The sequence below is a fragment of the Malurus melanocephalus genome, unplaced genomic scaffold (genome assembly GCF_030028575.1).
Source record: "Malurus melanocephalus ecotype Western Australia unplaced genomic scaffold, MMel_1.1 scaffold_320, whole genome shotgun sequence".
NCBI classification, from domain to species: domain Eukaryota; kingdom Metazoa; phylum Chordata; class Aves; order Passeriformes; family Maluridae; genus Malurus; species Malurus melanocephalus.
In genome coordinates this window covers 800756-814998 of record NW_026623552.1, presented here as the reverse complement: position 1 = coordinate 814998, position 14243 = coordinate 800756, and the positions used below count along the sequence as shown (strand labels likewise).

At 34.6% G+C, this 14243-nt stretch overlaps 1 protein-coding gene across 2 annotated transcripts in view; it reads right to left on the bottom strand.

Moving 5' to 3' along the window:
• Positions 1-14243, bottom strand: part of WDR25 (WD repeat domain 25) — a 58564-nt gene that overhangs the window by 19025 nt on the left and 25296 nt on the right. For both annotated transcript variants that reach the window (XM_057377636.1, XM_057377637.1), the window contains exon 3: positions 7304-7451. In XM_057377636.1, the coding sequence (XP_057233619.1) occupies positions 7304-7451 (148 nt within the window). The remainder of the gene's footprint in view (positions 1-7303; positions 7452-14243) is intronic.

Genomic DNA, 14243 nt, shown 5'->3' with positions numbered 1-14243 from the left:
CAAAGTGTGTTATCCAAATGGCATTAGATATATCCATAACTGATTCTGTGAACCTCATCATTTAAGCTTTTAGCAAACACTGGTTTTGCTATGTGTTTACCTCCACAAGACTCCTCAAAATTGCTTTTTCTATAATAAATACTTGTGTTCTCTAGCCTAAGACASAAGACACAAAAAAGGAAAGAGGAAAAACACCAGCAAAAAAAGATGTGCATTTAGATCAAGATGCACTTCATCCACTAATTACAAGATCTGTCACCTTTTCCAAAGAAAAATTGATTTAACATAACTTGTTACTAATTAGTCCATTTTTCAATCTCATTCCCAACTGCTTCCAAGTAATTTAATCATTCACCTGATATTTTCTCCAGAAACTAAAATGCTGTAGTTCCCTACTATGTCTCCTCCTGTTTTAGGAAATGGGCACTGGATTTGCCCTTCTCTTGTCTTCCGGAGGCTGCTATTTATCCAAAAGCTCTCAGTGACAGTCACTAACATAGTTAAACCATAAGGATCTCAGTGTTATGAATTTCAAGTTATAGTGTAATGACAAATAAAAGTAATACAAACAACCTGAGCATCTTACTCACCCCTATACTCTTTAACTTTTTTTCCTATTTTAAGCTGCTAGCTTACCATTGGATGCAGACATTAACCAATTTTTTGACTGATCTCAGAAACAATCACAATAAATTAATCTTAAAGCTCAGGTTCTCCAATTAACACTTTGAACTACAACCCTCTCTCTTGTTGTCTCACTCCCCAAAGTGAAATTCAGTCAAACAGCTCTTTTTGGAAACTGAGTAAACAGTGTTCTGAAGAGTTTGGTGCAATTAGATTAATTCCATTCTACTGCCATRTCACAGAAAATAAGCAAAACTGGAATGCAGACAGACTGAACAGCAGCAGTTAACAAACTCAAAAGGGGAGGATCACAGTGTTATAGAAAAGAAACACTCCTGGTGTCAGAAATAAAATGTATTCATGATACACTCAGAAATTTAGGAAAAATACCCATCTGRGAGATGGAACAGATCAATGCAGAAGATGATATGGGGCAAATTAGGTCATGAAATTCAGTATTTGAAACAATGAATTCAACTTTTAGCCCTGTTCTGTACAAACTTTGCTTTATGTGTTATACTCCTATGAGCAGACCTTGTTCTTTCCAGGCTGTAATCCTGCTGTGATGGAATCTACCCCACAGCTTGGGAAATCCAGYTTCAGAGTTTGCTATAGAGCCTTCTCCACCTTTCTGGAAAGCATTATGTACAGTTACACATATTTTTCTCTACAATTGCTCAGTTTATTAAGATGAAATATTCAGCTTTGGGAGGCCTTGTTTTATATGTTGCTAAAGATAGCCTTTGAGGAGAAGACTCTCTTATCCCTAATAGGTGTAATTCAGCAAGCTGGTATATATGTTTATWGTGTATATATTTATTGCATTTTAGTACCTAAAGGCAGCATTACCAACTCATAGACTATAAAATCATGTCTTCTGAAAATATCTTTAGCGAACTGAGGGAAAATCCATACCACATATCATTTTCCTGTATAAGAGGTTGTTATTCCAAAGCAGAAAGCAAATGTTTCTCTAAATCCCTAATTTTCACAATTTCAGTAACAATACCTATTATATTTTGGTGGTGTTTTTTATGTTCTTTAAAGGCTTTATTTCAATTCTCCAAGCATTAAAKGCTCGCCAGTAACATAATAGTAAAATCTTTAAAAATATCTTGAATATATGTTTCCGCTCTTTATGCAGCAACCCATTGTGAAATTGCTCAACTATGAAATCAGATGCTTTAAAGGCTATTTAACATTGGGAATTTTTCACAGAACACAGCACAGTTACACAGCACAGGATGCTTCTGTAACTGTGTTTAGTGGTCCTCAGGTTCACACACCTACCTGCATAAACTAAAATATTTAATTCCTTATTCCTGACTCTAATCTGTAAAGAAAAGTGAAGCCTAAGACTGACAAGGACACAAGAGCTAMCCTTGCTTAGCAAAATGGATTTCCCTCTGTGTTTAGAAAAAGACATAAGACAATATGTACAAAAATATTTCATTATGGTCACAACCTCTCTCATGCACAATACTGAGAAAAAACATTAGATTGATCTGACATAATTTGTTCTTAACAAATCAATGCTGTCTGTTACTTCTTCATTCTTGGTGTGCTTACAAATGGCTTTATTATCTTTTCAAGTACCAAAGTTATATTGACTACATGTTTTTCCTAATTTTTCCCCTATATATTCACAAGTTCACAGCACTGAGGATGTTTGAAATATTAAATCATTTTCTCTTTTAAATATTAAAATGTACCCAAAAGAAATACCATTCTCTCTTCTTTTAGCAAAGACTTTACATCAAGGAGCATAAAAAGCAAACTGCTGTTACCTCCTAGCTGGAGAGTGACCTCTAAACTATGTTCAACATATTTCATAAAACTGCTRAATCTTGGGGGAAACCATTGACCTCACAACTAGGGTGCCTGAAAACACTCAAAAGAAAAAAAATAAATAAGTAGACAAAAACAAACAAACAAACAAAAAAAAAATCAATCAACTGAGCTTTTTTCTGTGGTGTCATATAAAACTTTCTGCATATTAAAGCATACTACCTAAATAGTACTGGAAGAGAAAGGGAGGAACTGAGGAACACCACAGTTCTCCTTGGGTGAAGCTTAGGTAAGAGAACTGAAACTCCCATGTGAACAAATGCAAGTACATTAAAAATAGTAATGTTATATCTATAGCACTATCAAATTAGAATAGCAAAAAATACATAAAAAAGAAAATTTGAACCAATCTCTTTGTAGGTACAAAATGTTCCATTAAGAAACTCTCATTATAACTCTGAGGAAATGATATTTGAAAGCAAGCTCAGTCCATGAACTAAAATACAACTGCAGCATTTGGCAACTTAGGAAATGTGCCAAAATTTCTTGGAACATTCCCTCTGTCATAATATTAAAGAAATGAAAAGTATCTACAATATGCAAATAGTAAAAACCCAGCCAATGTTCTGCCTATGCTATTATACCAATTCATTTGTGACTAATGAAAAATCTACTGATGAATAAAACATACATTCCAAAAATAAAATAGTTATAAATAAATTTTAAAAATACAATTACCCTTTTAAAGCTGGTAGAGCATCTCCATTGCATCTGGAAGTAACAGAAGTTAAATGTCAAATGTATTTGACCTAAAATTGTTTTAAAAGCATTTTTTTCAGTGGTCTCTGAATATAGCACTATTTAATACTCTTTAAATAACAGCGTGTCTGAACTAGCAGTAATAGAAAATGACTGTGTGTTATTAGTGAAAAACAAAACCAGTCTCAGACTGCTGCATTATTATCACATTTGTGAAACCATTCCAAATGCTTTGCTTCTATAAAAAAATGTATATAAAATAGGACAGTAACAATAATATTAACGATTAAAAGGCAGTATATCTGCAGGTTTGGGATCTACCAATATTTATGAATCTCCATAGTGCAGTATTGAACTTGCCTGATGCAAACTGCAACTAATCACAGAACCACTCATGTGAATGACTTATAAATAACCTTGAGTTCCTTRAAAAATTATGCAGATTTTGGATCAGACTCATGCTCTGAATGCGTACAACAGCTTTAAAGAACACCTTATTTGTGAAGAGTCTTAGCTTCATATCCTGGTGTTAAGTCARAGGATGACAATTGAAGATAATAAATGATGATCAACAAAAATTGAATTTAAAAGAAGACCTGCACAACAACATCCATTCTCTCTTATCCAGACCAGGGCAAGAGAATTTCTTGTACTTCATTARCTTAAATTCTTCTCTTGCCCTGTTCTTCATCACAGTACCATGTGGGTTGGATCTTCAGGGATGATCTACTCCCAATCCCTACTCAAATTATTCCCAGCTGCAGCAAATAACTTAAGTGTCTGTCCACTGAAGTTCTGAATATCCCCAAGTACAGAGTCCCCAGCTTCTCTGAACAGCCTGGTTTAGTGTCTGATGACCCTTGAGTTGAGACAACAAGTTTCTATGTTTCTATATTTTTCCTTTGCTTCTTTTYCCTTCACAGTACATCTCTCAGAAGAGCCTGGTATCATTTTTGCTGTGTGCTACATAAACTCTTCCTAATCTGGCCTGGAATGAAGCTGACTTTCTTTGCTGCAAGAGGACACTGATTCATATTCAGCACCAGGACTTCCAGGTATTTTTCTGCAAAGCTGCTTTCTAATCAGTTTAGCACCAGCCTGTCTGTTGCACAGGACTACTCCATTCCAGATGCATGTCAGTGTTGAACTTCCTAAGATTCCTATCAATCCATTTTTAATGTTTGCAGTATCTTAGGTCTTCTTACATATAAGAACTTTAATTATATATATGTGACAAGGCCAAGAGGTTTGATGGTGTAAATCTGAAGGATAAGATTTCATGGATGTGTCTTCTAGTCTTACAACAGAATTTCTCTCCAACAACAAAAATTCTGCTTCGAGATTAATTGGATTTCAGTGTTTGCTTCTATTCTGATGTTTTTCAGATCATAGAGATTAAAAAATCACTTCAGAAAATGCAATATATTAAGACAAGGGATACCCAAACTAAAGTCTAATCTCGGAAAGAAAATTTCCTGGAGAATTTATTTTAGTACTGTTTATTTAAAAAATGCTGACACGTTCCTTTGAGAAATATGACTAGCCTTCATCAGGCCCAGAACAATTAGCCAGACTACAATTTTGCTTTAAGAGGCAGAAATTATGTTCCTAACAGAAAACCCACAGAAAATGGCAAAAAATCCCCCACAACCCAGCAGCTCAATACCATGCATTTACTAAGCTCTATTTGCAAGCTTTTTTTAGCTTTTAAACTCCTTCTATTCAGACCATTAGGTTTCTTCTGGTGAAGGACACATAACAATTTTCATAACACATATGTAACATATAAAACCTCTACTGAAAACAAAAACAAGAAATATTATATTTCAGGAAACAACTGGACAAATGTTGAACCAGAACAAAATATTTAAGAGACAAGAGCATTGAGCCTGAAAGAGAGCCTTATTATTTATAAAATCCCACTGGCATGCATTTACTACTTTTAAACACACTGGCAGTTAGTTCACACTAGCAATGGAAAGTAATTAAGACTGAAGTCCAAAAAAGTATATGAAAGTCCTCTGTGAAGGAAGAGTTCTAACATCTATCTGAAGTTAATCAAAGACAAAATCATCTCAGYTCTGATGAAGAGTGAGGAGGAATGAATGATTCAGTGAACTAATGTAAATCAAAATCTTATAGATGCCTTGGTGTTTTTCAAATGGAAATGAGGCTTTTTATATCAAATTGATTTGGATTCCAGAGGCAAACTGCTTGCCCCGTTTCTCTGAACAGCACTGACTGAAATGTATGAAAAGAAGAGTAACTTTACAACAGGCAAGGAATTCAGAAACTGGCTTGCACACATAGGAAATCAGACTAAAATTCTGATCACTCTTATTACACTTTTGCAAATGAGGCATTAAAGTCAGGTCCAAACACAACTGGAGTTCAGAGGAACTATAAGGAATTCTGTGTTCTTGAAATAAGGCAATAATGAATATCTGGTATTTCCAAACATCTAAGCATTCATTTTAAACACACGATTTATTTAAGTAGCTAGAAACACTATATAACTCATGAGTCAGTAAGGAAAGAACCATTCATACTTATTTKCTTTGAAACTCAGTAAATATATTCTACTATTGTCACTTTCTAGAGAAGTATAAATGAACCATTCTAAGCAACTTAATCCAGACTTCTATCCCATTACTGGATAGTTAAGYCAAACAGATAGAAAATAAAATATATTATTTCTACTACGTATCTTTGGAATTTGTGCTGTGATTTTATGGTATTTTTCCCARACTAGTCCCTTCAATAACTCAGACATGCAAAATCTATTCAACTGCTATAAATCCCATTAAGAAGATAGTCATTCTGTTTAGAATTTTTAATCATYACAGACAAAAGTAAATCCACTTGGGGTAGTAAGGTTCAGTTATATGTGAGACGAGAAAGGTTGCTGTAGAAGTCTAACATATTAATGACTTGGTATATTAATCTCAAGTACTACCACACCAAGTATATGAAGCTCCTTTCCCCATTAAAAAAGCTGAATATTCTCCAAACATCAGTATTTTGTATTTTACATTCCCACGCTGCAACAGCTCCATTCCAGCCATCACTGAATTTAAATACTTCTGGTAGACTATTGTTAAGAAAAATAAATTCTTAGAGCATGGAAAAGAATCTTTTTCTCATGTGAACAATATTTAAAAATTTTCTTGGCTGCTATCCCAGTTCATCTGAACAGGGCTTCTGCTTTCCAGATATTCACATACAATRTATTTCTTGCTTTTATGCAAGAGAAAACCCTCCTAGACAAAATCTGCTTGTAATTTTTGTAAGGATTTCCATTGTACTCTTACAAAAAATATTGCACCTTTGCAGGAGTTAAACACTTAAAAATAAACTCAATGGAAAATATAAAATTGCATCTCTTCCCTTGACAAGGTCCCATTCTGGATCTAAATTCATTTACTCACAGAAATGTCCTATAATGCACAGCCCCAGTGAATGCTACTGGATGAGGGTAACATATATTAAGGAGAGAAGGAATATAACCGACAGAAGCACTTTAGTTTGTGAAGGAGACATGAGGAGACACAGCATCCAGGAAATTAGTTGTTAAAGTTACAACAACCAAATCCCAAATCAAATTCAAAAATGCATCAAAGCAACACAAGTTCAGTCTCAAGGTTTCATACCAGAATTTAAGTCTCTATACACCTAATTAAGGTCCTATTCAAAAAGAAGAGAAAAATCACCTAATTAACTTTGGGCACAAACTTCAACCCAACAGAGAACAAGATACAAGCCTGTGTTTAAATTAAATACATGTATAAATGTCACTGAAGTCAGCTTTAAGAGGCTGTTCAAGCACTTTAGTGAAAGACCATGACAGAGCATAAAAAAAATACACATTTCATTCTATTCATTTGCRTAGTATCTGATACATATAACAGAAATTACATGTGATTGTGAACTATATGATATTTCAGTTTTCTCAAATTTCTCCAACTACTCTWAATTGCCAAGATGCCTTTTTAAAATAAGGTCACGTTTCAAAAATTCTAACTTTCATGTACAGATTCATTTACATTTTAGAAGAAAGGATAAGGCTAGCAAGAACCCAAGTTATTGATACAGAATATAGAAATTGTTATTATGCACTCTTCATGGCCTTTACCTGTTTCTACATCTGTTAAATGCAGTGTGGAATCAAAGCCCCCACTGAGGATCCTTCTTCCACAGGATGACCACCGGGCAGCTCGAACAGCACAGGAGTGACAGGAGTAGGTTTTTAAACAGCAGCCTGTATCTACAGCATCCCACACCTTAAAAGAAAGGATAAGGACACCTTTACAAAGAATACTGACTTTTTTTCAATAATAATTAGCTGCAGCAAATCATTGTAGTTGAGAAAGCTTTGCATTCTGAAGTCATACCAACTAAGCTGTAAAAAATTATAAGAAATAATTGCATGGTTGATTAGAATTAAGGCATTTTATTAATAAGGAATAAATCAGTAAGATGTTTTTATAACTCYTGTTATTTCTTGAAATGTCTACATTGTTTTCCATTCATGTTATACTTTCCCATTCATAATGCTGCCCTACCTCTATTCAGGGATGTATGCAAATATATTTTATCTTTAGATTATTTTGTTTCCAAATTTTTGTCTCTATCATATAGAAGTTTAGCAACCAGTAAAGATCCCGTATGATCAGTTTTGTGACAGAATGCTAAATATCAAAACTATTTTCCTGAATATTCTTCCTCAGTAAAAACTGGATTATAAAGTATCCTGTGGCTGTACAATATACCTATTGAGCTTAGAATATGAAGAGTGAGAAAAAAGTGAGACTTTGGGTAATGTATTTTTATCTTCAATTATATTTTCTTCTTACTGGACAAAAAGGACTTGCTGACAGAATCATTACATAATTCATACTCAGAAGAGAATGTTCCATTATAGAAAATTATTTTATCGAAGGCTCTTCCATCACGATGCACAGTTCTACAATGCAAAGCAACTAATTATCATTAATTACTTGACTTGCCAGTAAAAACTGAAACCTTTATGGCCATACCCTTAGTATTCTACCTTATTCACAAGTTAAAAAAAATCAGRGAAATTTTGTTAATAAATTGCTTTTGAAAGTATGTTTCTCTGCTTTAATGAGTTTTAATGATTGTTTCAAGTTTCACAGTATCAAAAAAAGGGTTAATTATGTCTTGGAGGGCTTTTAATAGGAGGAAGCTAACGAATGAATCAAGATGAAAGGAAAAGCAGGTGGTAYATGCTTCAGATATTTTCTGTCATGTTTTAGAGAATAAGTACAAAAACTTAATTTTCACAAGAACGGTAAAGTAAAACAAGTTCTACAGCACTTTTGAGTTCATGCTTCATTAAAAAAAAAGCTGTGCAATTGGAAATAGCACACTGTTAAAGCTGCACATTTYCCTCCATTATGTGAGATGGAACAAGTGATCCACTCTTGTGGATGAGACCAYTGACACGCCCAAAGGACAATTTACCAAATAACACATTTCTCTCCGTGGTTTTACTTTCCATCAGYTCTTTTTTGCCCAGGTAATGGCATTGTTGCAATGCTTTCTGGAATTAGAGCCACATGWGCAAGGCAGTTTTGACTGAGGAAATTCACTCATTTTACTGCCAATTAATGTAAACCCTTAATTACAGCTTCAGGTTTTGAGGAAAAAGACCAAGAGTTAAACAAGCATTTAGGGGAGCACTTTCCCCCCTCAGGCCCCACTTCAGTCCAGTGCTTCTCCTCCCCTGCTCCCACCCAGCTTCATCAGTTTTCACCAGGCATTAGGGTGAAAGGCTCAGCTGTAACAGAATGTGTCTGCCCCAGGTCACAAGCACCATTCAAAGTGACAGAGATGTTAACCGTGTTATATGCACAAATGGAGAGYCTACTGTATTTCATTACAAGGGAAAAATGCTTCAAATCCCATCAGAGGATCACTGCAAAGCCACCATTATGCCTGCATTTCCTTAGGGAGACTCTTAAGTGCTTCCCCATTCCTGTGTATTTCCACGGTTTAATCACGGTAAGTGAAAACAATGTGGCTCCTGGGAGGGTTCCACCGCACTCTGTCCAAAGCTTGAAAGGAATCTCCACTCAGCAGCTGAATGAGAGTGCTCCATACAGGCAGCCACCTTCACTGACAAAAGGAGAGGTTGCCAAGGGGTGAGTCCTTTGCTGCTGAGTTTGCATCTCTGCCCAARACTCAGATGTCAGACCAGCAGATTCCCCAGGGTGATGGGYATTTCAGGGTTTTCATTTCAACTGAGAGAGTCAAGTGTGTCAAGAATAACTTGTGTGGAAATAAGGGCCTTTCTAGTCTTTTTTTCCTYCACTTCTTCCATATCCTAGGAACYAGGGCCAATAAAAACTTCCTCTTTCAAGTGAGTGACCTTGTGGATCGTGCCTTCTTTGACAAAAAGGAACATGAATTACAGTCACTACCAGAAGAGGATCCCAAATATATTCATGTATAGAGTGTATATATCATGTATAGAGTGGCATCTATACATGAACTCAAAAAAAAAGGATTTGTTTTCAAAACCAGTCTAAGGCTGAAGACGAAAGTGGTAACAAGTGAYGACATAATTTAAGAAGTCCTAGTTTTAAGAATTTCAAAGTACTTTTTCCATTTTTTAATAAATGAAGTGTCTTAGAACTATTTAGAAAACTGCATTTTAATTACCAAAAGCTGACAAACTTTAAACATAGCTTTTAATAAATACCTTTACAATAAACATTTATAGAATAAATTCCCAGATTTGCATGGAATAAAGACCATATTTAGTGCAGAACAAATTACTTTGACAGATGAAACAGGTCATAAAAAACCACATAGGCTGAAATATATACACATCTTCCTCCACAGGTATTGAAACACATGTATCAAGTATTGTAAGACCAGACACGAGTATGCATCTGCCAAAGGAAGACATATTTATATAAAATTATTTTCACCAAGAGATCGACTGCTTTAAGTGTTGTAGTTTGACTTCAAAACTCAGCTCTCACAGAAATTCAGTATTATTTCCAGATTAAATACTGAATTCTCATTAATTCAACATCAATTCTGATGTTGCTCTTTTATCTTGTAATGACCATTGTGATATTAATTGCTGAGCTAAAAAGTTAAAAGCATGCATTTCATCCTGCTACTCTAAAAATACTGCTTTTTGCCACACATTCAAGCAATGTTATACATTACAGACAGTACCTTTCCCGTTATAAGAATCACAAATAAAATTAAATATGCAATTGTTACTAGGAAAATGACACATTGCCATACTACCTCCCCTAAATAGACAATTATTAACGAATTAATTATACAGTATTTGTAAGAAATTAACAGTCAAGACCCATTTCTGGTATAAAGGTTATCACGAAAACCTTAATTTTATTTTTTTCTGGTTTTATTAAAATCGGCTTTAATTTATCAAACTGCGTCATATTTCACTACTATTTCTTACTCTTCTGTGCTTCACTATTTATAATACTGTATTTCCATTTCTTTTCCATAAATTGTTTTCATTTCATTTCCTCTCCTATTATAGAAAGTATGGCAATTACATAGTTATCTGCTAGGATTAATATATGGGGCCAAAGTGGCAGGTACAAACAGCAAAGTGACAAAATTATACTAGAGATTCCTTTACAAAAGCAATTTTCCTTTTACTTTCTCTGAGGCACATAGTAATTCAATTGCTCTTTCACATTCTCCATAGTATTTGGAAATAAAGGTTTCAGAAATTGTTTGCTTTCCTGTATAGCCTAGAAGTGCTATGAAAATACTGCAACATGTATTTTAGGTAACATAACCAGATCTCCTCACCCTTGAGCTCAGAAGTTCACAAATCACATAAGCACCTACACAATATAAGAGAGGAGATTTATTATAGATGATATGTTTCCAGATCCTATTTTCTGACTGAAAGCTTTCAGGAAAACAGCCTTTGAAAATAAAGGAGTTTGGGTTGAAGATAATAAAAACTCTCTTGGTAAGTCACAGCAGAAAACWGGAGAGGGTAAGCACTTGATATTCAAGTAAATAGCAGTCACAGAATAATGTTCTGGGGTCTGCTGCTCTATCAACCAGCTCATAAGGCACAGAAGAAAGGCTTTTATCTTACTGATCATCCAATCTAGGGATTCATTCCTAGAAAAAAGGACACAGTAACATAAGCAGAGTAACCAAAGTAATATGAGAACTCATCAAGCACACGAAGACTGATAAATTAGGAATTGAGCACGTCTCTTCCACCATCATTCCATGATTATCTATGATGCACTTGCCTCCAAGCAAATTAGATTGCAGAGAAGAAAATTCAGCAGCCTGACTTTTAGAAAGAGAAAGGTGCATCTATTCAAGCAGGCAGACAGTAATTGCACAGTGAACCCGAGAACAATGATTCAATTGTGATAAATTAGAGGTTGGAAGCAAGTGAGGAATTAAGTTGTATGCATTTTGAATTTGCATGCGTAAAGGAACTACAGCACAGCCAGTCAAGAATACTAAACAAGAAATTAATTTCTGGGGCATGTGTAACAGAATTAAAAACTTTTTTAATGGATGGATTCATGTTAATTTCAACAAAACATCCATATTAAAAGAACACTTCCCCCTCAATTTAGCCAAGTTGTGCCAAGTTGTTTTACCAGCTTCCTCTGTGAATGGTTCCTAATGAACTACACTAAGAAATCTTTTCAAATTTGTCAATTAATATAAATACAAGGATGGCATTTAAGAAATAGCCCCATTCAAGGATAATGTGGGGTAGTACAGAGTTACAGGAAGCACAAAGAAATTACTGTGCTTTGAGTAGAATAGATTCTATTCCATTCCACAGCAMAGTCAGGTTGCTCCACAGACTTTTGAAGCCAAAAAGCCATGAGCCTCTCCTTTCCCTTTTTYGGAACAGCACTGATGTGTCTCAAGGAGAAAAAACTGATTGGGTTTTGTTACATTATTTTTTAACTGCAGAACTGAATTCAGGTCTGAAAGATGAACATGCCATATCTGCTAACACTCAGAGATTCAAGAGAATGGTACTCCCTGAACCATACTGCTTTTCTGATCTCATCAATGTCTAACTGCTGTAATTTCTAACAAACACAGTAGAGAAGGAGGCCCCACACTATCTACAGAAAATGTCTTTTCCAGTTTTCAAAGCAGGCTTAGAACTCTACTTTTAAAAGGTTCTTTGAAAATCAATGGGCCAGACAGCAGAAATAGTCTCATGGAAAAATTCTAAAAAGACATCTCCTGCTGCTACTCTTCAGGTTCCCCACTTGGATGAGGTGCAGCTTTGTGCAGTATTGCAAGAGCTAGAAGTGCCCCTTGGTTATCTCTAACCAACAGCAATAAGGATAATGGGTTACATGAACAGATACATGCCTTTGTTCATAGAATGAAGACAAGAGWATGCCTGGAAGGGAAGCAATAAATAGCCAAGCATTAGAATTGGTAGATGTGCCTAAGCCTCTCCAGCCACTGATGTGAAAAATAAATCTGAACTTGCATGCAATATGAATAAATTCCTAAACTACAGGAATAATGAGAATGTTTCATTCTCATTTCAATTAAYGTCTTCTTAAAATATCGAGCTAAATATTGCTGTTGTAGTACAAAGCAAAATTTSTTGAAAGAACTACGAAAGAGATCACTTAAACTCTTTGGTTAAACCCGCAGTTAAACAGTGTAAAAACTAAATTAAGCTCCAAAAAACCTAAAAAACCAAAGCTAAGGCCGCTTTGTGTATAACCTTCAAGTGCTAATAAACTTATTTTCATACAGTTATGAAGGGTGTAAATAGATTGTTACAGATTGTTACATGGACTATGAGTGATGACATTTTGGACATACCAGTTTAATTTTTAAACCAACTGTCCCAAAAAAGAGTTTTTCTCTAGGATTCTGCATAGCTAGATAAAGCTAACACATTTTCAGATGTGTTGAACACTTGTTTCAGGAATGTTTAAAGTGTTCTAGGGAACATATTTTAAAYGACATCCCTCTTCCTAATCTAGACATGGTGTAAGATGTATCAATGCTGTCATTCGAACATTTACAGATTTCCACTAGCTTTCTTCTTGCAGCAGTTGTAACTCAAAATGCAATTATCTTACTAATCCAAAGGGAAAAACCAACTGTACTATTGCTTTAATATCTGAATAAGAGAATAAGAGCTAGCATTTGGATAACTTATTACTAGACCATCCTTACTACTGTAGAATCAAGGAGAATGGAAAGTAGCAAAAATAATAAATTCAAAAATTACTGAGACAGCCAGCATAAGATCTAAATTCATTATTTTTCCACCAGATTTTTTAATAATAAGTTTTCTCAAGTGTATTAATCAAATCAATGAGGTGTAAAATCTTCTCTTTTACAAAAAAAAAAAAAAAAAAAAAAAAAAAAAAAAAAAAAAAAAAAAAAAAAAAAAAAAAAAAAAAGAAAAAGAAAAAAAGAAGAAAAAAAAAGCAACCAAACAAAATCCCCACAAACAAAATCAAACAAAAACCTAAAACAACACAGTATATTGGACATAAAATAGCTCTAATTTTGTAGGGGACTTTATTCAGGCTGAAGCACTTTAAGTTATAATACTTGTGGCATACTAGTTGGCACTACTACTAGAAACTACTCTGTGGGATGAAAACTGATATACACACATGTCAAAAAGCTTTAATCCTAGAGAATCCAGCAAAGGTTAAGTACAAGCTCTACATGAGCTTCATGCCAACCAAGCCTAGGAAACACATGTCCAATTATTTAGTGTGCTTTATTTTAATCTTCTCTCCCACAGAAACTCAGCAGTCCTTTTCCCAAGGAAGGCTCCATAATTGTTAGTTGTCAAGCTTCATTTGGGTGGTTTTGCCATTAACAGGAAAATAAAAACCTAATCAAAAGTGTACTCTGACCTGTCAGCATCCTATAAAATGATTTTAAGAAAACACTAATGTATGAAGACAAAGCATTGACATTTCAGTAGGCAAAGGGAGAGACAAAAAAATAAAATAGAATTCATTGTAAAGGAAACAAAAGCCCCACACCACAGTGGCAAGGGCTAYCCATCT